This window comes from Sciurus vulgaris (genome assembly GCF_902686455.1).
Source record: "Sciurus vulgaris genome assembly, chromosome: 2".
NCBI classification, from domain to species: Eukaryota; Metazoa; Chordata; class Mammalia; order Rodentia; family Sciuridae; genus Sciurus; species Sciurus vulgaris.
In genome coordinates, this window is record NC_136462.1 from 94,036,147 (window position 1) to 94,062,572 (window position 26,426).

General features: G+C 41.2%; 1 protein-coding gene across 3 annotated transcripts in view; it reads left to right on the forward strand.

The window, feature by feature from the left end:
• SLC28A2 (solute carrier family 28 member 2) overlaps positions 1 to 26,214 on the forward strand; it is a 36,349-nt gene extending 10,135 nt beyond the window's left edge. For 2 of the 3 annotated variants that reach the window (XM_079129330.1, XM_079129331.1), the window contains exons 4-18: positions 7,119 to 7,210; positions 8,508 to 8,691; positions 10,209 to 10,350; positions 10,944 to 11,057; positions 11,390 to 11,467; positions 11,879 to 11,959; positions 12,732 to 12,812; positions 14,074 to 14,199; positions 14,282 to 14,412; positions 14,815 to 14,983; positions 15,174 to 15,371; positions 15,997 to 16,078; positions 17,365 to 17,463; positions 17,668 to 17,779; positions 20,086 to 20,790. In XM_079129330.1, the coding sequence (XP_078985456.1) occupies positions 7,119 to 7,210; positions 8,508 to 8,691; positions 10,209 to 10,350; positions 10,944 to 11,057; positions 11,390 to 11,467; positions 11,879 to 11,959; positions 12,732 to 12,812; positions 14,074 to 14,199; positions 14,282 to 14,412; positions 14,815 to 14,983; positions 15,174 to 15,371; positions 15,997 to 16,078; positions 17,365 to 17,463; positions 17,668 to 17,779; positions 20,086 to 20,203 (1,807 nt within the window). In that variant the 3' untranslated portion in view covers positions 20,204 to 20,790. Of the gene's footprint in view, positions 1 to 7,118; positions 7,211 to 8,507; positions 8,692 to 10,208; positions 10,351 to 10,943; positions 11,058 to 11,389; positions 11,468 to 11,878; positions 11,960 to 12,731; positions 12,813 to 14,073; positions 14,200 to 14,281; positions 14,413 to 14,814; positions 14,984 to 15,173; positions 15,372 to 15,996; positions 16,079 to 17,364; positions 17,464 to 17,667; positions 17,780 to 20,085; positions 20,791 to 26,021 lie in introns of those variants that run through there. The other variant, XM_079129332.1, reaches the window with a different exon arrangement.
• The last annotated feature ends 212 nt before the right edge of the window (positions 26,215 to 26,426 follow it).

Consider the following 26,426-nt stretch of genomic DNA (forward strand, 5'->3'; position numbering starts at 1 on the left):
ATAATTTTTGCTTCATTGGTGATTGCTTTAGGGTGTATAGTGTACTTATTCAATTTACCACACCTACCTTCGAGTGATATTATACCCGTTTTCATTTAGTATAAGACCCTTGTGGTGGTAACTTCTAGCTCTCCTCTCCCAGCCTTGGTACTGTTGTGGTACATTTCCCTTCTTCTTTCCCTTCCCTTCTTTTCTTCTTTTGGTGCTAGGGATTGGATCCAGGGTCACTCTACCACAGAACCACATCCCCAGTACTTTTCCTTTTTTCTTTTGAGACAGGGTCTTTCTTAGTTGCCAAACCTGGCCTTGAACTTGTGATCCTCCTGCCTCTCGAATTGCTGGGACCATACAAGGAAGTGTCTATATATATATGCCACATTGCATTGTTATTATTTTGTCTAAACAGTATATTATCTTCCCATAAGCTCCAACTTAAAGGTACCTGCACAAACATTCATCTTTTCCCCTCCTTTATGAGAAGACCCACCCTGCCTGAATCTGAAGCAAATCTCTTTACCCATTTTCTTAATGCCATCCATCTCCAACCCCTTCCACAAAGCCCTTCCCCTCACCCCACATCTTCAATCTCTCCTTCTTAGATCATTCTCCAGTCTATAAGCATACGCAAACTTCTTTCTTTTGTAATAAACAAAGGAAATCAACCTTACCTTGTGAAACCTTTTTCTTTCATAGTCAAGTTTTATGTTAATTATAATTTACTTGCTGCTTCTGTTTTGTCATTTGCCATTCACTTTTCAGCCCAGTGCATTTAGTTTTCAGCCCTATTACTGAAATGTTCTCAGTAGGTGACCAATGAAACTTATTTATTATGTTCAGTGTACACCACCTTTCACTGGGTGTCTCTGTCTCTCTGTCTTCTAACCTTTTTTTTTTTTTTTTTCTTTTCTGGTGGTACTGGGGATTGAACCCAGGATTCCACACATGCTAGGCAAGCACTCGACCACTGGTCTACTTCCCCAATCCCTCATTTGCTGACTTTAATGATACACATACCTCTCCTGATGCTCTTTGTCTGTTGGCTTCCAGGAATCTTTCCACAGCCTCCTCTTCATACACCTTCACTTAATTCTTGAAGGCCGTATCTGGAGTCATGACCTTTGTTCTAGGCCTCAACCCATATATATATATAATGATTCACTAATCCATACCTAGGTGCCACATACATACTTCAAGTTACGCATGTCCCAAGCCGATCTGTCAGCATGGGTTGCTGCTTTCCCATTCTGCCGGGCTCGGGCGAGGCTCCAGGCACTCAGAGATGAACACACACTTGTCGCCTCCCCAGACTGGCTCCTCTATTTTGGTAAATGTCGTCAACCCTACCTAGTCACTCACGGAAGGAACATCGTTGGCAGGCAGCCCAAGTTTTCACATCTCTTTTCCCTCCCCTTGCTATGAATCTGTCCTAGACTCCATTCCCCAATCAGCCCTCCCTTGGACCATCACAATTACTTCTTCTTTTTTTTTTTTTTTTTCTTTTGCGGTGCTGGGAATTGAACCCAGGGCCTTGTGCTCACAAGGCGAGCACTCTACCAACTGAGCTATATCCCCAGCCCCACAATTACTTCTTAATTGGCCTCCAGCATACCTCCCACCTGACTGCTACTTGGATGGTTCCCTGTTTTTTGGAGGCCAGGAAACATTTCATTTTATTGTGGTGGTAGGGATTGAACTCAGAGCTTGGTGCGTGGTAAGCCAGTGCTCTACCACTGAGCTAGCCCCAGGAAATATTTTGTTGACAAGGGACATAGCCATAAGAAAGGGAAGCACAGGATTGGAAACTAAAATCCAATGAGCCCTTTGGGTCAGAAACACTGCATCCTGGGGTCCTCACATTGTCCCTCTAGTAGACATGCAAGACTGGGCATCCAGGGGAGTGGGGGGTGTCTCTGGTGTTCCAGAGTAGGACATAAATAACTATGTCTGTCTGTCTGTCTATCTATCTATCTAGATATCTATGTATATATATATATATATATCACTGATTATGAGTGATGGGACAAGGGGGTGAAATGGAGGGAAGACCATCACTGCTTAAGACCATCTCCTCCTCTCAGAGCCAACACCAGGATCCTGAACTCAGATGCTGCCTTCTCACCCTTCATCTGTTTATGACTGTAGATGAGCACTCTTGTTGGGAATTCCCTCTTTCCCCTCCACCCACTATTGATTTGCTCCACCTTGCCTGTGGGTTCAATATGAATTTCTAAACAACTTCTTCACTTAGCATCTTCACCCCAGTTTTGGGCTGCTTGTAAACAGATTACTGCTTCTGCCACTGCAGTTGCTTCCAAGCACTCGGAGTGTGGGAGTCATTTCCTGCTTCTGGGTGCAGGGCCATCTTTCTAGAACATATGCCTGTTCCTGTTATTACCTTGCTGAGATTCTCCAATGGTTTTCTGCTTCCTGCAGTCTAAATTCCCAAGTAGGGCCCATTATGCTTGTGACCTGGTTTCTGACCTTCTTTCCAGGCTTTCTTCCCATCATCCATTCACATGCTCCCCGCTTCCCAGTGCCAGCAAATCCTACTGCTCTTTATAAAATGCTTAGCTCACGCAAGCATGCTTTTCGTGTTCTAGAGGTACTCCAACCTTATCTCTTCATATTCCCTGTAATATATCCACTTGGCAAACATCTCCCCACTTCCTTTTAGATCAGTTCACCTGCCCTTCTTGACATTGACAGACATAGTTATCTGCGTCCTCTTCTCTACCCTCTTAGCAGTCGTAACTTTGGAATTCTGTAGTGGTCCCTCTGGAATTTAGTCCTGCATCTGAACTTTGAAGCAGCTTGGAGTAATGGGCAGATCTGGGTTTTAAATCCTAACTCTGCCACCTGCTGGCATTTCCTTTGCTTATAAACTTTTAATAACCCTGTCGTGTTTTGGAGAGAGAGCTGGTGAGGTTTTGCAATCCCTGCTGAAATAGTATCTGGTTCTTTTTCTGTTCACAGGAAGACTTTGTGAGGTTGTCCATAGGTGCTCCTTCACCTCTTTCCCTCAGTCATTCTCCTGGAAAATAGCTCTCATGAGTAGACCAGTGACCTTCATTGCTAGATCCAGCATCTTCTCATTTGTCCTGCTATCTGATATTCAACATCGTTGAATACCACAAACCTCCCCTCCTTCTTAAAGATCATTTCTCCTTTTGGCCTCGTCCCTAGCTCTTTAGCTGCTCCTATTAAGTCTACTGTTCTGCCTTCCTGGTTGAAAGGCAGTAAGCCTGGCAAGGAGAAATGGGCAAGAGAGGTCAGTGGGTGTAAGATGTTTAAGTTACTGGATGAGAGATCTGGAAGTCTGTCCAGGGTATGGCTATATTGCATATCAATGCAAGTTTCCAAGTAAGGCATTCTTGGCAGCTCATCCTTGTTGGGAGAACTCTGCCCAGTAGCATCACTTTTTTTCATTAGAGTCTGAACTTGCCATTAGCAGTTAAAGGAGCTAGAGTTCATTAATCTTTAAATTCTAAGTGAAATCATTAAAAAATGTGTAATTAGGATCAAATGGCATCTTTACAGGGAGCCTACAATGAGCATTAATTATAAATTGGAAACTTGGAGAAATTTTTGTTGTAGCAGGACTAACCTAAAGGACCTGGCCTGAAAAGGCCATTGGAAGTAATGAGAGAGAGCACCTCATCTGGGAAGTCTTCTGCCTCTCAGGACAACTTCTACCTCTAATTTAGAGAGAGAAGAGTTCTGGAAGGAAGAGTTGAAGGACCAGTAGGAAAGGCCACCATGCAGGTGCTTTCTGTATTTGTGGACCTTTGGCATTGTGTCTCCACATGAGTGTGGGGAAGATCTGATGTCCACTGTCATCTGAAAGGGGCAGAGGCTGGGTGCTGTGTGGAGGGGGAGTTCTTTTCCAAGGCAACTTCTATGCCCAACTCAACAGTGGAGCACTTGGCTGAGTTATGGTTTAGGGTCCACTCTTACTCTACTTGGGATGTGGACTCTCAGAATTGACTGTCCCCAGCTGCACAGAGGTTCTGTCTCCAGTTTAACTCTGCTGGTTTCCATCTGGTGTCCCTTTTCTTCCTTTCCACCCCCTATTTTTCTTTCCATCTTGGCTAGTAAACATCTCTCTGCTAAGACTCAGCTGCCATTCTCTCCTGGATACTTTTGACAATTGCTCTCTAGTCTCTGTACATGGCCCTAGCTGTTCTCTAATTCAAAACCAGTTGTATATATACCTTTGAATCTGGCCAAGTGGTACTCAGCACAATACCTAATGACCAATTCAGATCAGCATCAAAATTAAACCTTTGACCCTTCAAAAAAAATTCTGGTCACTTCTGCCTGGAGGTCCTTCTCCCTTACTCATACCACCATTTGGTTCTGGGCTGACTCATTTCCTTTCTTTTAGTTCTTAATTCAAGATAGAGAAGCAAATAGCCAGGGCCACACTGTCAACAGTCACAGGAGCTGAATTCTCTGAAGGCTGTCCCAAGCTTTCCACTCTAACTGGAAAAAGGAAAGCACCACAAATCCTTGCAGCTCCCATAATTTTGTCTCCCTTAGTTTGGAGAGTTTCCATGGCTTGTGAACTGGATCACTGAGAAAATGCACAAACACCCTTGTTCTAGGCCTGACCCATGGTACCCACCAAAGCCATGTGTAGCTAGCTAGTGCTTCCCATCAAGTTTATCTACTCTGTTTTACATTGTCACTTGGGGCTGCAGGCAGTAAACATTTACCTGAGAGGGTTATCAATAAGTCTGTACGTGGAAAGTCTCCCACATACACCTGCAAAACGTATCAGTAGGTGTGTACTTTATAGCAGGTTAGGTGCCAGATATCAAGTTTTGCCTTCTCTCAAATTTCTTCTCAATTCAGTTTCCTGATATAGCACAGATATTAATGCAGTACCATTATGTAAAGTAAAAAGCTTGGTGGCATTAGCAAGAGCCTGGGCCACTTGGGATACCAGGAGGATGGATACCTGCTCATGTGCCTGTATGCACTGCTTCTCAATTGGCTTAAAGGGGGTGAGAAAACTTGCTTTTTCTTTTTCCTTTCAAGTACCTCTCATTTATGGCTTTTCTTTTTTACACCAGAGACCCAGTTCCAACCTGATATTTTAGGATCATGTTAATGAGTTTTGCACAGATAAGTATTCCTAATTGATTTCTTGAAATACCTACTGAATTCTGGTTCCCAGGAAATAGTGGGTTTGTGGTCAGGAGGTGATGGCAGAAATCTTTTCTAATCCTGTGATTCATATCTCTTCTTGGTCTAGTGCATGCTCCTTCTTTTTCTGCAGTAACCTCATTCAGCTGGCATTTATTGGGTACAATTTTAAGCCAGCTTCACCTGGTGTTTCAGTTTGGTTCCCAACAGGAAACAGATGGCATACTCAAATTAGGATAATAAGAGGATTCACAAAGAGGCTGTAACAATGATGTATGTGAGCAGTAGTGGATCCACAAAAACAGTGTAAGGACCTAAAGTTTGAAGCAGTGAACAGTCACTATTCCTATGCCTGACGTGACAAGATGCAAGAGACTGGCAGAAGAGTCAGATTACAATACTCTGGTCTCCATCTTTGCCTACTCTGTTTTCCTCTGGGGTCCCACTGGCTGAACCCATCTTGGTAAGCCAGAGGGGATGGGAGTCTTTTGGTACAGTCTACATGGGTCTGACTCCCAGGGTAAAAAGCAGGGTGCAGCATGGATCTAGAGGGGCAAACCAAAGACCTGGCACACATGGGAAATCTGGGGTTGCAATTAAACTCATTGCTTGGTGTGCTTTGTGAATGATGTTTCAAAGAAAATGCTGTCCTCAGGGACACTGATTTATCTAAGCAAATCTTTTAACTCACTACTTTCTCTACTAGGCATAGAAAAGTAGCAGAGTTCTTGAGATCCTAAATATCCTCCTGAATTGGTCAGATGGTGATAAAGATAAGTTTTCCTCCTTCCTCAGCTTCCCTGTATCTGATAATCCACACTCTGCCCAGCAGACAGGGTTGGGTTCTCTGCAGAAAGGAGACATAAGGAGTATGTGGAGAGAGGAATGAAAAGGAAGGTTCTAGGGCTGGGGATGTGGGTGTGGCAGGTTCAATCCCTCAAAAGAAGATTGTACATGGGGAACAGAGAGTCTGTTAATGGATGAGGCAACAGTAGCGAAAGCCATGGAACTCTGTGGGCCCAGACCCCAGGGCATTAGGGGTTGGTGGTTAGTCCCAGCCCTGCTAAGCTCTCCTGCTTCAACATGATGGCCAGACTGGGACCTTCTTGATGGACTCTCCTTCTTTGGAGCTTCCAAGAGTTTGGAAATCAGATCTTTTTGCTCACATGGTTGTATGTGCTGAGGATACTTATGAGTGGCAGATAGGTGAGCCTGGGATCTACGTAGCATAGGCATTGGATGATGGTTAGGAGCTCAGATTCAGAAGGCAGGCTGCCAGAGTTTATATTATATCTCTGTTTCTTACAACCTTTGTGACTTTGGGAAAGTTATTTAATGTCTCTGGTTTTCAGTTTCCACATCTTTAAAAACGGAATAATAATTATAATTACCTCCAGGGTTCTTAGGAGAAGGTAATTAATTAGTGTTTGCAAAGTTCTTAGAGCCCAAGCTTATGGAAAGTACTGTACAAATGCTGGTTAAATCCAACTTGAATAGCCCTACTTCCTGGGCATCCCTCAGGCCTGCCTGTGCAGATTCTAGAGGTTGGTATTTTCCTTCCTGTCTGTCAATGCACACCTGACTGACTATTAAAGTTCATGGGTTTGTGTGGCTTTTAGAGAGGGATAGTCAAATTGCCTCCAGAAAGAACAGGCCCTGTTCAGAATATAGAAGCTGAGCAGTACCTGCCTTTTGGGAACAAAGGAGAGAGTTGATCTGATATGACCACTATCCACATATGTGGTAAGGAACTATTTAAGGACATTGCTCGTCCAGGCTGACCTGCCATGCACTGGAAAGATTTCATCTGGCTTTTGGGCATGACTGGGACACTCACTTCCTCCTAGCAGAATCAACTTTCTTCATTGACTAAGAGCAAATTATGCCTTGCACCAGGTAGTCTGAATTCTGAAAATCAGCATAAATGGGCTGGAATAATTCTTGTGTCTTAACTTTTGTGTTCTCATCAGGAAGAATCTACAGACTTTCATCAAAGCGAGAAGTTTCTGCAAAAGACATGCCAGCTTGTTCAAGAAGATCCTGTTGGGCCTGTTGTGTTTGGGTGAGATAATGAGAATTTATGGAAGCGAGAAATACAGTCATTTGAAGAATGTTACCTGTGTCAAGATGATTACTAGGTGGAAAGCAATTTGACTCACAAACTGACCTAAAGGCTCTTTGATGTATAGCTCTTAACTACTTGTAGCTGAACCATAATTTATTGAATTGCACCTACAGGAAAAAGTAAAATCTGAGAATAACTTATTTTCAAAACTGTATTATTTGACAGACTTAAAACATTTCAGAGAATATGGGCTTATCTCTTTTTTTTAATGTCTTTATTTGTTGGAAAGCACAATTTCTTTTCGTCGTTGCAAGAGAAACCTGCACTAGACATTACTTATTTGCTGGTTTACAAGTAAAATCAATGATATAAAATGTTTTTAAAAGCCAGTAAACCTCTGTTTAAAATATACTGTCAGTGATCTGTGGGGCTTTGATGTCAAAGGCAGCTGGGATAGTGAAAACAAAAGTTTATATTTTGAGGTGAGTCAGGGATCCATGGGGTGAGGGCCATATGGTTGAATTTCCTAGTGGTAGCTTTGTTTATACATTTAAAGAATTTATTCATTCATTTATTTTTTTGCAATACTGGGGATCAAGCTCAGGGTCTACTGCATGGCTAGGCAAGTGCTCTACCACTGAGCTACGTTCCCAGCCCCATGTTTACATGGTTTTGCTCAAGAGGAAAGTTTAACCTTTAAACATTTTAGTACAACAAAGGTAGTAAGGTTTCAAGAAGAGTGGGTATGGTGGTGCACGCCTGTAATCCCAGGCCCTTGGGAGGCTGAGGTAGGAGGATTACAAGTTTAAGATCAGCCTCAGCAACTTAGCGAGGCACTAAGAAACTGAGTGAGACTGTCTCAAAGCAAAAAATAAGAGGACTGAGGATTTTTCTCAGTGGTTAGGCACCTCTGTAAACCACCATCCCCACCCACCAATGAAAAAGAAAAGAGACAACTGACTTGAAGAGTCTAATGGTGGATGCTGATGAAATATACTCCAAGGGAATATGGGGAGAGGTTAACAGATAAAATAGAGGGGAGTGAGGTTTCATCTGGGACAAGCAAAAATAGGTGATCTTCAAATAAACTGGATTGTTCTTGGGAATTCCAAGAAGAAAGCAGTTAGCCTCTACCCAGCCTTGAAGGGTGGAGTGCAGTCTTATGGTAGGGCTGGGTGGTAAGGTCTCTGGAGGGGCTTTCTTGCTCTAAGTCCCAGGCACTTGTGACTGGAGATTCTTTTACCCCATGGAAGCTCTGTTTCACTGACTTTTACTCTGTGCTTTCTCTTTTTAGCTTACACTGCCTACTTCCTAGCAGCTTGCATCCTGGATTTCCAGAGGGCACTGGCTTTGTTTGTCCTCACCTGTTTAGTGATCTTCGTCCTGGCTCACCACTTTCTGAAAAAATTATTTGGTAAAAAATTAACAAGATGTCTGAAACCCTTTAAAAACTCACGCCTGAGACTTTGGTCAAAATGGTAAGATGAGAATCTCAATATCCTTGGCCCCACATCTTACCACAAGTGCAAGTCTCCTTCTCCTCCTCCTTTTCCTTCTCCCTCCCCTTCCCTTTCCCTTTCTCCTCTTCCTCCTCCTCCTCCTTCTCTTTCTGCTCCTCTTCCTTCTTTCCCTCCCCTGACAGTCCCTGAGTGGTGTCTCAGATTCTTTTCTATACTATACAAAAATAAAGTGCAGAGGACATATAGCAACAGGCCTTTGAGTGCTGAACTCTAATCTGGTTTCTTGTACCCTTGGGTCTCAATATTGCTAGGCACAGGAGGGGTTCAGTTCCAGAGAAGATTTTCAGTCTGTTTCTCATTAGGCCCATGTCAGAAATGAAAACCATGTTCCTCTTCCATGAAGTAATCAGAACAAAGAGGCTTGCAGCTTCAGGAAACTATCCAGTTGAGTTTGTGGTCATCTCCCTTAGTTCCCTGTTACTTTAAAGACTTTCTTCTCTGATCTTTCAGATTTTTTTCACACTGGTGTCTTTTACAACTCCATATAGTTTAAGGAACAAGCGTATTGTTTGGGTATACTGAACTGGATTCCACAGCAGATGCAACTCATCTAGCTATGACATGCATATGTCCTGTGATTACAGGTCAGGAGTGAGACAATAACTTTTGGATCTTCTATAAAGTTCCTCTTTATTTCCATTTTCCAATGGATGCACAGAAAATAGGTGTTAAGCTTGTTTGCAACAGTCATGATTTGGAGAAACCACAACAGACTACCACCTAAATTTTAAATCATTTATTTCACACCGAAAGGATAGAGCTAAAATGACTTTATTTATTAGCAAGATGGATTTTGGAAGCCAGATTTTATTCCCTTGAAGTGAGATGAGTCTACAGTGAGAAGAGATCTGAATTTCAACCCTAATTGTAATGTCTTTTGTTCTTTTGCTCCAGAGGTATCTCAATTGAACAATCTGCTCTTTTTCTTCTATTTTCATCTATGATCTTCCTTCTAATCCTTTTCCTTTGAACTTGAAGGTTTCTAACACTTAGACATGAGGTAACCAGTCTGTGTATTAATCAAATTTGTTTGGTACATGAAAGACCATAAGTAGTTGATTTTTGACTAAGCCTTTACTCTTTCCCTTGGATTGGTTAGAAATTGAGTGGAGACCCATGGTGGAGGTCAATACATACTTTTTCTCCTTTGGTTTTTAGTATTGGGGTAATTCATTAGAACAATATTTAAGAATGAATCTTTGTATCATATGTCATTGATATGGAAACTTGAGGAAAGGGAAGTCGTATGATTTATGTCCTCTAGTTAGAAACTTCATTCTGTAAGTTGTGGGGAAAAGGTGGAAACTAGCGAACTACCAGATGAATGATTCTCCTGATACGTCTCTGTGGCTGGTCAACAATGAACTATTGAGTTATTTCATTTATCCTTGTGGTGAACTTCTATTTTTCAAAGGTAAAGTCAATTGTTATTCATTCACGCAGTGGATGACACAGTTTTGGTGTTCCTTCTTCAGGGTGTTCACAGGAGCCTGTGTGGTTGGACTTATCCTGTGGGTGGCTCTAGACACAGCCCAAAGGCCAGAGCAGCTGATCTCCTTTGCAGGAATCTGCATGTTCATCCTCATCCTCTTTGTCTGCTCCAAACATCACAGTGCAGTGAGTTTGGGGTATTCAGGTTGGACTACCCGCACAGAACTAGGGCCAACTACTAATTACAGAGAACCTGTGTCAAGTGTTCATTACAATGGCATAGAACTAAGTTTGTAACAACCTATAGAATTTCCCTCTTTGACAGTTTTATTCTAAAGAGAAGTTTTAAAGATCTCAAAGGCCCTAGACCACTTATTTTCAAACTGTATGTTGTGATGGTTTCGTGAGTCTTGTACATTTTGTGGGTCTAGGCCAGCATTAAATTAAGAATAAAAGAAAAAAATAAAGGAAGAAAAAAAAAAGAATATAATGGAGAATTGTGCTGAAGTATTGGTTTATAAAAATAATTAGAATGTATGTATGTATTGTAAGTGTCATCTAACTTCTAGACACTCTTTTGAAAACCATATGGAGACATGTGGCTCTTAACATCACTGCCCTATTTCCCCTTACCATCCTCCCTCCTCCCTGTGCCATCTCACTCCAGATTTACTATTAACATCCTAGGTTAGTTCTACCTGGAGTTCATGTGTCCATTTTAAAACTGCAACCAGCAGGCTCTGGAACTCACATTGGAATAATTTTCTTATTAATTCCAGGTGTCTTGGAGGACAGTGTTTTGGGGCCTGGGTCTTCAGTTTGTTTTTGGGGTCATAGTCATCAGAACTGATCCTGGATTTATTGTATTTCAATGGCTGGGGGATCAAATACAGGTATGGGAAATTAGACATAGGGGCTATGTTCTTTTAGAATCCTAGAGAAAGGAGATTTGAGGGAAGTATGGGAAGATTGGGCTGTGTCTAGTTAATGATGGTGGTGGGAGATCTGACTGGGGTACAGCTAAAATGTGAATGATGAGAATCGACCTGCTGAGTCCTCCATCTTTCAGTGAGCAGCTCATGGGGACATAGCCGGCTCACAGGCCATCAAAGAGAGGCAAGGCTCAGTAGCAGCAGTAGGTCCTAAGCATCCATGAGGTGGATTCTAGTTCTGCCTGTGTCCTGCCTGGATTCACTCTTGTTCTTGCATTTTTCTCCCTTTTCAGATTTTCCTGGAATACACTGTGGCTGGCTCCAGTTTTGTCTTTGGAGATACACTGATCCAAAGTGTCTTTGCTTTTCAGGTTGGATCTGTTTTGTGGGCAGGAATGATAGTCAGTGGAGGGGTGGGGGAGTAAAGCAGAGGATGAAAATGAATGTCCAAGAGATCAGCCAGGCTGCGCACCGATTTGACCCTAAGAAGGTGGTTTAATCCCCTCAAAAGGAAACAGCATCCATTTATTGCCCTTTGATCATTACCATCCTGAAAGTAGATGAATTGGGGTAGGGGGCAATTTAGAAAACATCTCCTTTTGCTAGAGTACAGATGGGCTAGTAGATTTGCAATATATTTTGAATTTATTCCTAAATTACACTGTATCAGATTTCCTTGGAATTCAAGAGCTTAATTTAGAGGCCTGAAACACAGTTTATTTATGGTATACATAACACATACAATGTAATATCTTACCAGCTGCCCACCACTCTCATTACAGTCCTTACCAGTCATCCTTTTCTTTGGCTGTGTTACGTCTATTCTCTACTATCTGGGCCTTGTGCAATGGGTAGTTCAGAAGGTGAGTTGTTTTTCTCCACTAGTTGGGAGATGGGTCTTCATGAACCGTCAAGGCCATGAAGATGACACTTTGGAAAAATGTTTATATGTAGGATATAGCATGTTAGAACCAATGTGCAAAGGCAAACTATCCCAAGCATGGTTGATATCAAATGGTGTGTTAGATTTACATCACTGTGACAAAATACCTGAGAAAATCAACTTAAAAAAAGCAAGGTTATTTTGGTTCACAGTTTCAGATGTTTCAGTCCATGGTCTTTTGACTCCATTGTTTTTGGCCTGCGGGAAGGCAGAACCTTATGTCAAGGAGCATTTGGTGAAGCAAAGTTGCTCATCTCATGGTGACCAAAGAGCAAAGAGAAAAAGAGGAAGGAGCCAGAGTTCCAATATCCCTTTCAAGGGCACATCCCCAGTGTTTAATTTCTTCCCACTAGGACCCACTTCTTAAAGATTCCACTATTTCTGGTAGTACCACTGGCTGGTGACCAAGCCTTTAACACATGGACCCTTGGGGAATACTCTAGATGTAAACTGTAGTAGGCCCCATGTCATCTGGGGGGCAGAGCAGGGAGAGAAGATGGGCTGGACCACTCTTCTATACCAAGTTTTAATGTACTTGTTCTTGAGGCCAAAAGTCCTGAGTTCTGGTCTAGGCTGTTTGTAACTTCTCTAGGCCTCAGTTGCCTTATCAGTAGAGTGGAGAAGGAGGGGTTTTGCTGGTCATTCTCCAAGATTCCTGCTAATGCTGATGGTTTAGGTCTCTATGCTTTTAGATCGCCTGGTTTTTGCAGATCACCATGGGAACCACCCCCACAGAGACCCTGGTTGTGGCAGGAAACATCTTTGTGGGGATGGTAAGTACCCTGAGGTCTTCTGGTCTTCTTTTCTCTGGAGAACTGAGAACTTGGGAGAAAACAGGTTCATCAAAGTATTCTTTCCTTATGAAAAGTCAAATGAATGAAGATTGTGGGAGCACCCAATCCCTGATGAAAGAAATCTCAGAAACTAAAAGAGGACTCAGCTCAATGTTTTCACCCTTCAACATCTACTAATAGTTACCTGGGCACACTGAGTCTGAGTGATCCAACTTTTTACACAGGAATTTAGAGGAATGTCATAATCCACATCTTATCCCCCTTCCGGAGCTATGAAGGGTATTTGATCTATATTTTGGTTTCTACCTGTCACTCCCTATGACCTTTATTTTCTGGGTCTCTGTGGAGACAAACGCTTGTCTTACCCAGGGCTAACACCAATCCCCTTCCTTATAATGCTTGCTTAGTACATTTATCTGTGTGGAGTATACGCTCAATATATGTTATTGCCTGTTAGCTCAAAGTTAAGGACAATGGCTTGTCAAATTGACAAGGAATTAGAATTGAGGTCTTTCACTCCAAATGCTTAGGCTGATTACCTGCTTCAGATATGTTCTCAGAGTACTTCTGGATACTTCCACCATAGTCCTCCATGTTTTGTTAAAAGTATCCACAATCAGCTTAGTTTTTCTGTTCTAGACTGTACGAGTAGGAACTTTGCCTTATTCATATTAATATCCTTAGCATCCTAGTACAGCACTAGTTACATGGTTGGTACTCATTAAATTAAGGTTGATGCTAGCTTTAGTTTGCATAATTGGACCTTTGTGTTTCATAAACATCATTTCTTTTGACTCTTTCAGAAAGAGTTGGCTTAGATCTTTTACTTGCAATTTCATTTTATGAATACTTTGTCAGCATCTAATATCAAGACTCAGAAAGTGCTCAGTATTCCACAAGTTCATTCAGGAAGTTCATGGCTTTAGAAATTGAGAACATAACAAAGGAAATATGCCATTTCTTGTCTACAACATATTAAAATGTGAATAGATGAGACACACATGTATGGAAATGGGTAAGAACAATGCTAGTCAGGACCCAATTAGGTGCTAGGGGAGTGAGGCAGATGCTGGGAGGGCCTGAGGCAGAGCTCAGGGATCCCCCTCAGAGGGACCATGTCTCACTGAACAGCTCTCACACTGAGGGGTGTGTGTCTAATGGGTCCAGTCCCTGTACTGGGATGGGCACTCTAGCGGAGTCACAACCTCTTAGCATCTGACTGTCTTCTCCTTGTTTATAGACAGAGGCACCTCTGCTCATCCGTCCCTACCTCGCAGACATGACCCTCTCTGAAATACATGCAGTGATGACTGGAGGGTTTGCCACCATTTCAGGCACGGTGTTGGGAGCCTTCATATCCTTTGGGGTAGGCATGGTCCAGGGGATCACTCCTGGTTGAGCCTGAACTGGGTTCTGCTGAGCCCCTGATTCTGGGTCTGAATTTACAGATTGACGCATCATCCTTGATTTCCGCCTCTGTGATGGCCGCCCCTTGTGCTCTTGCCTTGTCTAAGCTGGTATATCCAGAAGTGGAAGAGTCTAAGTTCAAGAATAATGAGGGGATGAAACTGTCCCGTGGGTGAGTCCAAGGAGGCACATAATTTGGGAGATGGTGAGGTACACACAGAGTCAAGAGAGTCCCTGTGGTGGCAGAGACTTCAAGTCTTCCTGAGGGGAAGGATGTAATTCCATTCCAGCTCTTTCCTATCTCTGCCTTCAGCTAATCATGTTGATTTTCTTCTTTGGTTTAACCCTTCTGCATGCCACTAGTTTTTGCATGCCAGTGTACTGTTTGCCCTCCACTTCAATGTAATTTCATGGCCATTATATCAGATACTGCTTCAGAGTAATTTCCACCTCACCTTTCTCACACTGGCCTTGTCCCCACATCCTGCACTGTAGGGACAGTGGGATTTCTCTTCTCTGAGGGGCTGAGACTGCTCTAGATACCATGTTTTTCCCGTATGTCCAATAAGCACAGGAAGGAGAGGAATATTCTGGAAGCTGCCAGCAATGGAGCCACAGATGCCATAGGCCTTGTTGCTAATGTAGCAGCCAACCTGATTGCCTTTTTGGCAGTGTTGGCCTTCATCAATGCTGTCCTCTCCTGGCTGGGGGAATTGGTGGACATTCATGGGCTCACTTTCCAGGTAAAAGATTATTCTTGTTGAGCTGTCTCTCTGTATTAAATAGTGCTCGAACTGGGCATGTAATTCTGGCCCACAGTAAGCTAAGAGAAAGCATGAATGGGGTGGGGGGTGGGCCAAGGCTTCCGAGAAGGCCCTTGGTGTCTGACCTTTGTTATTTGTTCTTTTCCTGGGGTGTCTCTCTTTCATTCAGGTCATCTGCTCCTATGTCCTGAGGCCCATGGTTTTCATGATGGGTGTAGAGTGGGCAGACTGTCCAATAGTGGCTGAGATAGTTGGAATCAAGTTTTTCACAAATGAGTTTGTGGCCTATCAGCAACTGTCTCAATACAAGAACAAACGTCTCTCTGGAGTGGAAGAATGGATCCAGGGTGAGAAACAGTGGATTTCTGTAAGTGACAATCCAGAAAAGCATAAATAGTGTGAGGTTTCAGCCATGGCTATCTTAGGGTAGACAGAAAGCACTACAAAAAAGTTTACTGCAGACAAACATGTCTTTCTACTGTCACAGGCCTACCTACAAAGCAAGCAGAATCTCTGCTTATCAGCCTCATCTTCAGTACCTGAACTACTTATTATGAGATTGGTGTGCTATTTCTCTCCCCCACACTCTGATCCAACTTCTCTGTGTAATGTAGTTGCTGGGTTTTTACAGTGGGGATAGTCCAGGGAAGACAATTTTATTTTATTGGTACTAGGGATTCACCTCAGGGCCACACACACTGAGCTATATCCCCAGTCCTTTTTGTTTTGAAACAGGGTCTCACTGAGTTGCCTGAGTTGGCCTCAATCTTGTAATCCTCCTGCCTTAGCCTTCCAAATAACTGGGATCATAGATATGTACCACCATACCTGGCAAAAGGAACAGTGGTTTTCTGAGCATCCTTTGTATACCCCTTAGAATAGTATGGGAAAGACTATAGTCTCTAAGTCCCCTGGAACCTCCATCATGATTGTAAGAATGCACATGTGGGACTGAACTTATCTACTTACTTTCTTACTTTTGTTTTTCCTAGGTGAGAGGTGAAATCATTACAACATTTTCACTCTGTGGATTTGCCAATCTTAGTTCCATAGGAATCACACTGGGAGGCTTAAGTGAGTTGTTACTTTTTCCCCAGCACTCCAACAAGCCAGTCAGATCCCAGCTTTTGTAGTGGGTAGTTCCTGGTACTAGTATAAGTTGAGTCTAGATGGAGAAGCTGATGCAAAATGATCCATCTTGGGCTGAAGTTAACTTAGAGCTAAATCAATCATCTACCTGACTATGCATAGGTTCTTTTAAAATCTCAGCTTTCATTGCTTTTTCCCTATCAAGGGCCCCAGAAGTGGATTTTATTTTTATGTTCCTTATGGGGAGAAAATATTACAATGACGTTATTTCTGTTTTGCTCTTAAATGGGCACAGTGCATATGTAAGTGAAGATACTATGTTTTTAAGTCAATAGTGAAGGTACTTTCTGAATTAGGGTGTTCACTAGTTGTCTTCACAAAAGCAGGATTTGCACAAGGAATCAAAAAGACAAATATTAGATACCTAAGGCATGTAGATAGTAAGAGCAAGTGTTGTAAAGTGTTGGATTAAAGGGTGAAAGTCACCAGGTGTGGAAGGAATGAGTATTTGAAGCAGAAACAGATCTATTGAGGTTGCTGGAGATATTGCTGGATGTGGGTGATGGCTGGAGGGACAGCATAAAGAAGGGGGAATGGTCTGGAGGGAAGGGGAATGATTAGCAGATCCTGAGAGTTTGGGAAAGTTCAAGTTAGAAAAGGATCTTAGAAGAAATGGAGTATAAGAAGAAAACAGCTCTGTGTGTCCATTTTTTTTTTTATGGCAAATATATTCTGGCAATCATTTTATTTATTTATTTGGTAGCTGATTGAACATTAGAAGTGAAATAATTTTTCACTTTGACCCTTCTGTTAAACACCTGTCTATATCATTATTATGATGCCTGATTACTATTTGATTATGAGAAGGACATCTAGTAGTGTGATATGTGTGGCTTAGACTTGAGTGAATGTTATCCTCCTTAGTTCTCTGGCTCAAAATGGTCCTTCTAATTCTGGTGCAGGCTTAAGAGTGCAGATCTCAACTGGGAAGCACCAGGCATTTGCACCCGTCTGAAATAATCCAAAGCATTTCTTGATCCAGATATATCTTGGTGTGTTCACAGAACCATTGAAGTCAGTATCAGAACCACAATTCTTAGTTCTAAGTCTGAATTAGGGATTCCATAGGATAGTGTATATATACACTTTGCTGGTCAGCCATAGGTGGTTGGTGGTAAGGGAGCTATTCATCTGCTGTGTTTTGCTCTTCTGCATTCTTCTCAATAGGGGCTCCTGGCATGTAGCTGATTACTATGTTGTTTTGTCTGCAGCATCAATTATACCCCAACGGAAGAGTGACCTGTCCAAGGTTGTGATCAGTGCCCTCTTCACAGGGGCCTGTGTATCCTTTATCAGTGCCTGTGTGGCAGGTAAGCCTCAGTCTGGGCTCTTGGAAGAAATCACTTCTAGATCAAGACAAGATATTTCTCAGAATATTGATCTAACCATTCATCCCACAGATGCATAGACAAGGCATCTAATGTATAGGGTTCCCAGTTTATGACCAAAGAATAAAAGGCATGGAGGAACATGTGTCAAATATTTGCCTTAGTATCTCTGTTTCCTTTACCCAGGAATCCTCTATGTCCCTAGGGGAGCTGAAGCTGACTGTGTTTCCTTCCTAAACACAAGTTTCACCAACAGAACCTATGAGACCTATGTGTGCTGCAGAGAGCTCTTTCAGAGGTGAGCATCAGGACCCCTGCTCACTGAAGGCATTCTCTGAGGGTGGGAGCAAGGTCTTGAGGGCATATCCTAGGGAGCTTGAATACAGTGAATGAGAGGAGACATGGGCATTGGTGATGGACTAGATTTGTGCTTTTTTTCTCTTAAGTGCAGCTTTGGTATTGGCCCTACTATGCCCAGGTGACAGGTTCTATCTATATTAGTGGATACTGAGGGTAGAGGGGTAGGGCAATAAGTAAAGAAGGGTGGTTTCTCTGGTAAGTTACTATATTTATTGTGGTTGGAATATAGATATGTTATAGGTGAAGACTTAACTGTGGTCCTAAGTGGCTAAAAGATTGTGAGCTTCTTTTTTATTTTTTAAAATAGTTTCATTAGTTGTTGATGGACCTTTATTTTATTTACTTATTTATATGCAGTGCTGAGAATTGAACTCAGTGCCTCAAACATGCTAGGCAAGTGCTCTACCACTGAGCCCAACCCTAGCCCTAAGATCATAGGCTTCTTCAGATAGAAATGAGACAACTGAGAGAGGACAAAGTTGAATTTATAAGTCATTATGTGTTCATATAGTATAAAAATGCACTTATTTACCAAATTCTAGAAAATGAAGAGAATATATCATTAAGGTAAAATAATTAATTTTGAGACACACAAAAGGAAGGGTTTATAATTAATATTCTTTAATATTTTACAGCAGTACTTTTTTTTTGTAATGTGAGACTAGATTTTTTTCTTTTGTTCAGATTGGGATGTTTCTGCAGATCTTGTGATATTTGTCTCTCTAGTGTGATATATAAAAGTTTAGTTAAAAGGAAGGATTTGAGGAACTAGAATGTTGGGTATTGTCAAAGCAAAACGTGTATGTATCAGAGGTGACTTCTGGGTGAGTGAGGAGGGTTCTGGGAGCTAAAGCTAAATGATGGCCTTGGATTAAACGCTGGCTTCAATGCCTGTAATCCCACCAGTTTGGGAGGCTGAGGCAGAGGATCACAAGTTCAAAGCCAGCCTCAGCAACTTATTGAGGCTCTAAGCAACTCAGTGAGACCCTGTCTCTAAATAGAATGCAAAAAAGGCTGTGGCTCAGTGGTTAAGTACCCTGAGTTTAATCCCCAGTACCAAACAAACAAACAAACAAACAAACAACAACAACAACAAATGCTAAGGAATTTAGTTTTTGATCTGAAGAATTCTAAACACTGACATGTTCAGGTATGCTTTTCAAAAGATCTTTCTAGTAGACATTTGAGTATCAGGGAAATCAATAAGCACACTGCTGTAATAGACCTAGTAAGAGATGATAAGAACTAATCCTATGTGGTTTTAAGAATGGAGAGGCACTAGACCAAGTGGAATGAACAGGATTGGTCATCAACTAGATAGGAGGAAGAGGTAAGGTAAGGAATACAAAGGACTATAGCTTCTCTGATGTGGAAAAGGAGACCCAAGTGCCAATCATTCACTGAGAGGAAGGGGACCAGTTTCAGATGGGACCTCTTTCCATTTTGGTTGTGTTAACTTGGAAGTACCTGTGTGATCACCATGTAAAACTACTCATAAGCCAAATGGGACTGGGGTTCAGGAGGGAAATCAGAGCTGGAGATGCTTGGAAATTATCATTAAATGTCTTTCATTATCATTAAATTCAGGTAGATATTCGGGTGCTAGCTGCTTAACAAGTTAGTAGACCAAGTTAATGAATGTTGCTCTGCCTATTTGGAGGTTATCATCAGAGAAGGCAACCAATGTCCTCAAAAAAAAAAAATGCCAACCCTTTTGATGAGTATTAATGATCAATTATAAACTGGATAGATTATTGGTCTGACATAATTTTGTTTATCCCTGTGTTCTTATGACAGTGGATTTCCTAGTCACATAGTCACCTAGTCCTGAGGGTCATTAGCAGCTAGAATCTGAAAGAGATGATGTTTCTGTCCAATTAATTTATACTTAGTTAGTCTGAGCTATTTTCCTTTTTAAAGAGGAAAATGTCCTTCGGAAACCACCTTACTTTTTAGATAAATTCAATTCTAGATCATTACTAGGCATAAATTTTAGGAAATTTCTAAATGGACTATGGTTAGGAATTGGACACAGGAGCAGAGACATTGTACAGGGTTCCTTGCTGGTATTCTCTCGAGTACTAATGAGAAAACAAATTTTTTGGATCTAATTTATTTAGTCATGGCTGATGGATACATGTGTAGTTTCTGCTTTTATAACATTTGGGGTAACATTTTGAGCTGCTTGTAAAACTTGACACCTTTTGTTGCCTTGTTTTTATCTCTCTGGCTTTTCATTTTTAGTACTTCTCTGAATGGCACCAACCCACCTTCTTTTTCCGGTTCCTGGGAAGACAAGGAGTTCAGTGCCTCAGCCCTTGCTAACTGCTGTGAACTCTACACCAATGCCATCTGTGCCTAAGGCTGGTTGGTCCATTTCCATAACAGTTCTGATCTTAACAGATGGCAGAGGCTTATACTCAGGTTTCCCATTCTATAAAGAACTCATTAAGATCTATAATAGTAAGGGTAGAAGATTCATTTTGGTTCACTATATCTCAATAATGAAATTAGCGTTCATTTTCTATTATTTAGATGAACCAAATGGGAAATTACTCCTGGGCTCTCTTAAACTTTTATTTCAAAAAATAAATATTTTCATATCAAAAACTTCCTGAAAATCGTGCTCCTTGTCATCTTAAAAATTGTACATTGCCATGTGCTATAAAAATGATTTAGTATGTAATGTGTCCTAGGGCATGGAGTTCTGTGGATCAGTATATTATTAAACTTATATATGAAAGGTACAAGAATATTTAATGATAAGATTTTTCTGGTTGTCACATATTTGTAAACCTGCAAATCATTACATAGTAAACGAAAAATAATTCCTATACACAAACTTCTAAGGAATATTCATTTCCTAAAGGGCCTTAACTTTTAGCGTTCTGCCTTAGTGCCAGCCACATTTGCTTCACGTTAATGGAATCTTTTAGAACAGTGGTTTCCACCAGGCCTCTTTTTCTTCCCAGGGGACATTTGGCGATGTCTCCAGACATCATTGGAGGTTACAAATAGGAGGATGCTACTGACATCTACTGGGTAGAGACCAGGATTGCTGCTAAAATTCCTACAGTGCCGCCTCTTACAACAAAGAATTCTCTAACCCCAAATGTCAACAGTGCTAAGGCTGAAAAAAGAATTCACAATATTTAATATATTTATATAATATCATTTATAATATTAATAATATTATAGCCTTAAGGAAGAGTTTCAAAAGGATATAGGAGTTCCTGAAAAAGTTAAACATGAAATTATCATATGGCCCATTCCACTCCTATCTCTCCCTCTCTCTCAATATATATATGTATATATGTTTATATATAAATTATATGTATTATTTAAATATATATTTAATTTGAAAGAATTAAAAACAGGTATTCAAGAGATGAAAAGCTGACTAAAACAGGCACTCAAACAAGTACATGTACATGAATGTTGTCAGCAGCACTATTTACAATATAAAAATAGAAACGTGCTACTCGTGGTAGTGAGCATCTGTAATCCCAATGACTTGGGAGGCTGAGGCAGAAGGATCATAAGTTTGAGACTAACCTCACTAATGTAGCAAGGCCCTAAAGCAACTTAGTGAGACCCTGTCTTTTTTTTTTTTTAATACCTTGATTTTACTTATTTATTTTTATGTGGTGTTAAGAATTGAACCCAATGCCTCACACATGCTAGGCAAGTGCTCTGCCCCTGAACCACAACCCCAGCCCTGAGACCCTGTCTTAAAATAAAAAATAAAATAAATAAAATAAAATAACTCAGTGGAAAAGCATCGCTATATTCAATCTCCAGTAACTGCCCCCCAAATGAAACAGTCCAAATGTTCATCAACAGATGATTGGATTAAAAAATTGTGGTATATACATGCAATGGCATTTTTTTTCTTTTTTTATTTATTGTAAACAAATGGGATACACGTTGTTTGTTTGTACATGGGTTAAAGGCATACCATTTGTATAATCATAAATTTACATATGGTAATGTTGTTTGATTCATTCTATTATTTTTTCCCTTCCCCCCACCCCTCCCACCCTTCTTTTCCCTCTAAACAGTCCTTTCTTCCTCCATTCTTGTCCCCCTCCCTAACTCTAACCCTAACCCTAACCCTAACACTAACTCCCCCCACCCTCCCCCTTATGTGTCATTATCCACTTATCAGCGAGATCATTCGTCCTTTAATTTTTTAAGATTGGCTTATCTCACTTAGCATGATGGTCTACAATTTCATCCATTTGCCTGTAAAAGCCATAATTTTATCGTTCTTTATGGTAGAGTAATATTCCATTGTATATATATACCACAGTTTCTTTATCCACTCATCAATTGAAGGACATCTAGGTTGGTTCCACAATCTGGCTATTGTGAATTGAGCAGCTATGAACATTGATGTGGCTGTATCTCTGTACTATGCTGATTTTAAGTCCTTGGGGTATAGGCCAAGGAGTGGGATAGCTGGGTCAAATGGTGGTTCCATGCAATGGCATTTTAACCATTAAAAAGATAAAGTGCTGGGCTTGGGCTATAGCTCAGTGGCAGAGCACTTGCCTAGCATGTGTGAGGCACTGGATTTGGTCCTTAGCACCAACTACAAAATACATGAATAAAATCCATCTACAACTACAAAAAAAAAAAAAAAAAAAAAAAAAAGAAGTGCTGATATAAGATGTGTAGGGGAACCTTGAAAACATTATGCTAAATGAAAAAAGTCATACATGAAAGGCTAGCTATAGTATGATTCCATTTATATGAAATACCCAGAATAGATAGAGCCATAGAGACAGGACACAGATTGATGGTTGCCAGGGCCTGGGCGGTGGAGTGTGACTGATTGATTACTACATGGGTGATGGGAATGTTTTGGCACTAGTTAGAGGTGGTGGTTGTGCCACATTGAGAATGTACTAAATGTCACTGAATTGTTTGCTTTAAAAAGGTTGACTTTGTGTTATGTGGATATCACCAAAATTTAAAAAAAATTTTGAAGGATTTAGTTACTTGCATGTTCCCTTAGCTAATCTACCTCCTCCAACTTCCCAATTCTCTGAGCAACTCACTCCCATGTTTTCCAAATTTGACATAAAAGAATAAAGAAAGGGTTTCTTCAACTGTAAAATGAGAATAGTGAGACTAACACAGGTAAAGATGGGAGGTTGTTGTAAAGGGATCAAAACAGCGACTACTCACCATCAGTCCCAGATGAAAAACAATGCTGTCCTTTCCTGGCTGGGGGAGTTGGTGGACATTCATGGGCTCACTTTCCAGGTAAATGATTATCCTTGTTGAACTGTCCCTCTGTCATTAAATAGTGCTTGAACTGGGTCTCACTCCAAAGGCCTTGCTCTTAACCCTGTGTGCAATCTCATGCTGTCTTCTCTTGCTTGCTCCAATCCAGTGTTTCAAGGTCCACTAGTTTAACCCAGGTGATCTCATCAGTTTCTAAACTCAAAGTGTTTTATACTTTCTGTCCTTCCCATGTGCCAATCACGTTATGCTGTGTGACTTCTTTTGTATTTTTGTCTTATGTTGTTATCTGTTCTCTTCTATTGCACGAGTTTAGAAATGGTTGCTATAAAAACTGGCAATGCTCCCAAAGATACAATTATTTTATTTGGCAAGTTACTTTGATCAGCTCTTCAAATATGGAGATGCATAAGGGCAGAGACCTGTTTTGTTGCCAAAGCTTTAGGAGCTAGTGCCCTGCAAAAATAAAAGTAAAATTGTCGAGTGAATAAAAAGATGAAGTTTCAATTGCTTGGGCCTGAAATACCTGGAGCAAAACAAAGGGAGAGAAAATGTCTACTAAATGAAAGAACATACATAAAGCATTTATACTACCTGTTACAGAGTGAACATTTAATCTATGTTTATTATTATTGGTACATAAGTATAATAGGAATTGGGGAGGGGGCTTATGGGTAGCAGGTGGAAAGGGGGAAGGCAAAAGAAAAAAATGGATCACAATAGTCCTGGGATAGGGCTATTTGTGAAGAGTGGCCAATGAGGACTTTTCTGAGGCAGAAATGGGCAAGAGGCATTTAAGAACAGGATACCTCATACTTGTTATAAACCTCACCATCCTTGGTCTCAGATCTTCAGTAAAAGTCTACTGTACTTATGGTCTGGTGCAAGTGCTATTCAGGAGAATTAAAGAATCTAGGAGCTGTCCAGTGTAGGTGGTGTGGCATAGGCCATCAATAAGCAGGGCTCGCATTTGGCAGAGGGAGTTACCTGAAGCCACAGGTTATCAGAAGAGAGGTAGGATGTCCAGGAATATTGGAAACAATGCTGGTTTTTCTCATTATACATAGGATGGGAGCTCAAGACCATTTTTATTAAATCTCAAAGGACAAGAGATTCTCCAGTAGGGTGGAGACTTTATGACGCCATCCAGCGGAGTCAATTTGGCGCGAGAGACAAACCAATAGTGAGGCTCTTGAATTCGGAACGGTTTATTGTTGACTCAGGAAACCCGGGATATAAGTGCTGGAGGACAGCCGGCTTATATCCCCTCCAGGAGGTGAAGGGTAGGGCTGACGCCAATTATGCGAAGATTAGGCGAGGAGCTAGCTGTCCAATCACGGTAAAGGTCAAAAAACGAGCAGGTACGATCAGGAGTACTCGGGAACACCTGTGCACGTGTTGTGTGCGTGGACTTAATTGAATACGGCCAATGATAAATCACCTGAGTGTGCTTATGTTAATCAACCTCCTCACCACCCATGTGATCAAAACAACCTCTGGCTGGCTGCCAGGCGCCATCTTGGCGTAGTCCGCATGGCATGGCCCCCAACAACTTTAGGCACATCAAGATGGTTAAACCTGTGCTATGCTTGTGTGGTTATTGAGTGTAAATCATGTTTATATTGTGTCCTCCCATCTGGATTGTAAATTTTTGGAACTAGAAACTATGACAAGTGAATTCGATTTGTATAGCATTTTTCTATGTATGAATTTCTTTACATTAACTTTTTGGAACCATCAAAACTTTTTGTGGTAAGTATGACAGGCATCACTCCCTCTCTCCCTGTTCTAAAGACAAGGTCCTGCAGAGAGGGGCTGAGTACACTTGCCCTTGGTTATGGAGCTAACAAGGACCTAAACCGAACTCAGAATTATAAGGCTTTTCACCATCTGGGTGAAGTCTAGTGTTCCAATCACTTTCTTGCCATAGTCCTAAGCCACCTGTCCATGTACACACTCACCACACACAATACTGAGTTTCCCTAAGAAATCTACACTTGCCTTTTAAGTGACTTTAACAAAGGTACCCAACCTCTGAGCACCTCTGTTCTCATACTCTTAGCTATACAAATGAGACAATGGCTTCATGAAAGGGTGGTTGTGGGAGATTAACTTAACTTCCAAGCCCTTGGTACACAGAGATGCTTAATGAATGTTCTCTTCTCTTTCTAATCTTCTGACTCAAGTTCAGTACTGCTAGGGTCTGAATGCTTATGTCCACCCCAAAATTCATATGTTGAAATCCTATCCCCCAAGGTAGTACTATTAGGAGGTGAGAACTTTAGAAGGAATTGGGTCATGGGGATGGGACCTTCATGAACAGAATTAGTGCCCTTATAGGAGGCATGGGAACCCCTGATCCTTCGGTCATGTGAGGTTACAGTGAGATGATGGCTGTATATAAGGAAGCATATGCTCACCAAACACCAAATCTATTGGTGCCTTGATCTGGGACTTCCCAGCATCTAGAAATGTGAGAAAAACATTTCTGTTGTTTAAAAATCACTTGGTATAAAGTATTTTGTTAGAATAGCCCAATGGACTGAGACAAATACTTTCTGTATAACTCTACTATAAATTTTTTTTCCCCCATTTTCATGCAGTATTTCAAACATAAAAATAAAGTCAAAGAACAAGTACCTCATGATCTAAATGAACAAATATTACTATCTTATTCAATTCAGGTTTTTAAAAGAACAAAAACATTTCAAGAGTAGTTAAAAGGTTTTGTAGTTCTCCTTGGTCTCACCAAAAATCTCTGCCGACCCTTCCCATCACCAACCAATTACTATTCTGAATCCTTCCCATTCCATTTTTAAAAACTTTTACCACATAAATGTGGATCTGTATAGTTATCAAATGCACATTTGTTTTTAGGATGTACAGTATTTTAGTGTTTTATTTACTTAATTAATTAATTTATTTTGCAGGGTACCTGGACTGAACTCAGGGTCACTCGGTCACTGAGCCATATCCCCAGCCCCATTTTGTATTTTATTTAGAGACAGGGTCTCACTGAGTTGCTTAGTGCCTCGCTTTTGCTGAGATTGGCTTTGAACTTGAGATCCTGCCTCAGCCTCCAGAGCCACTGGGATTACAGGTGTGTGCCACGGTGCCCAGCTTAGTGTTTTATTTTTATATTTTTATTGGTGCCTTATAGTTGTACATAATGATGGGATTTGCTACATATTAGTTGGTGCACATAATATAACAATATAATTTGGCCAATATCACTCCCTAGAACTTTCCCTCTCCCTCCCTACCTCCTACCCCTCGGTCTTGATCTTTTTCCTCTACTCTTCTCCCTTAGATTTTCATGAGACCTGCTCCCACTT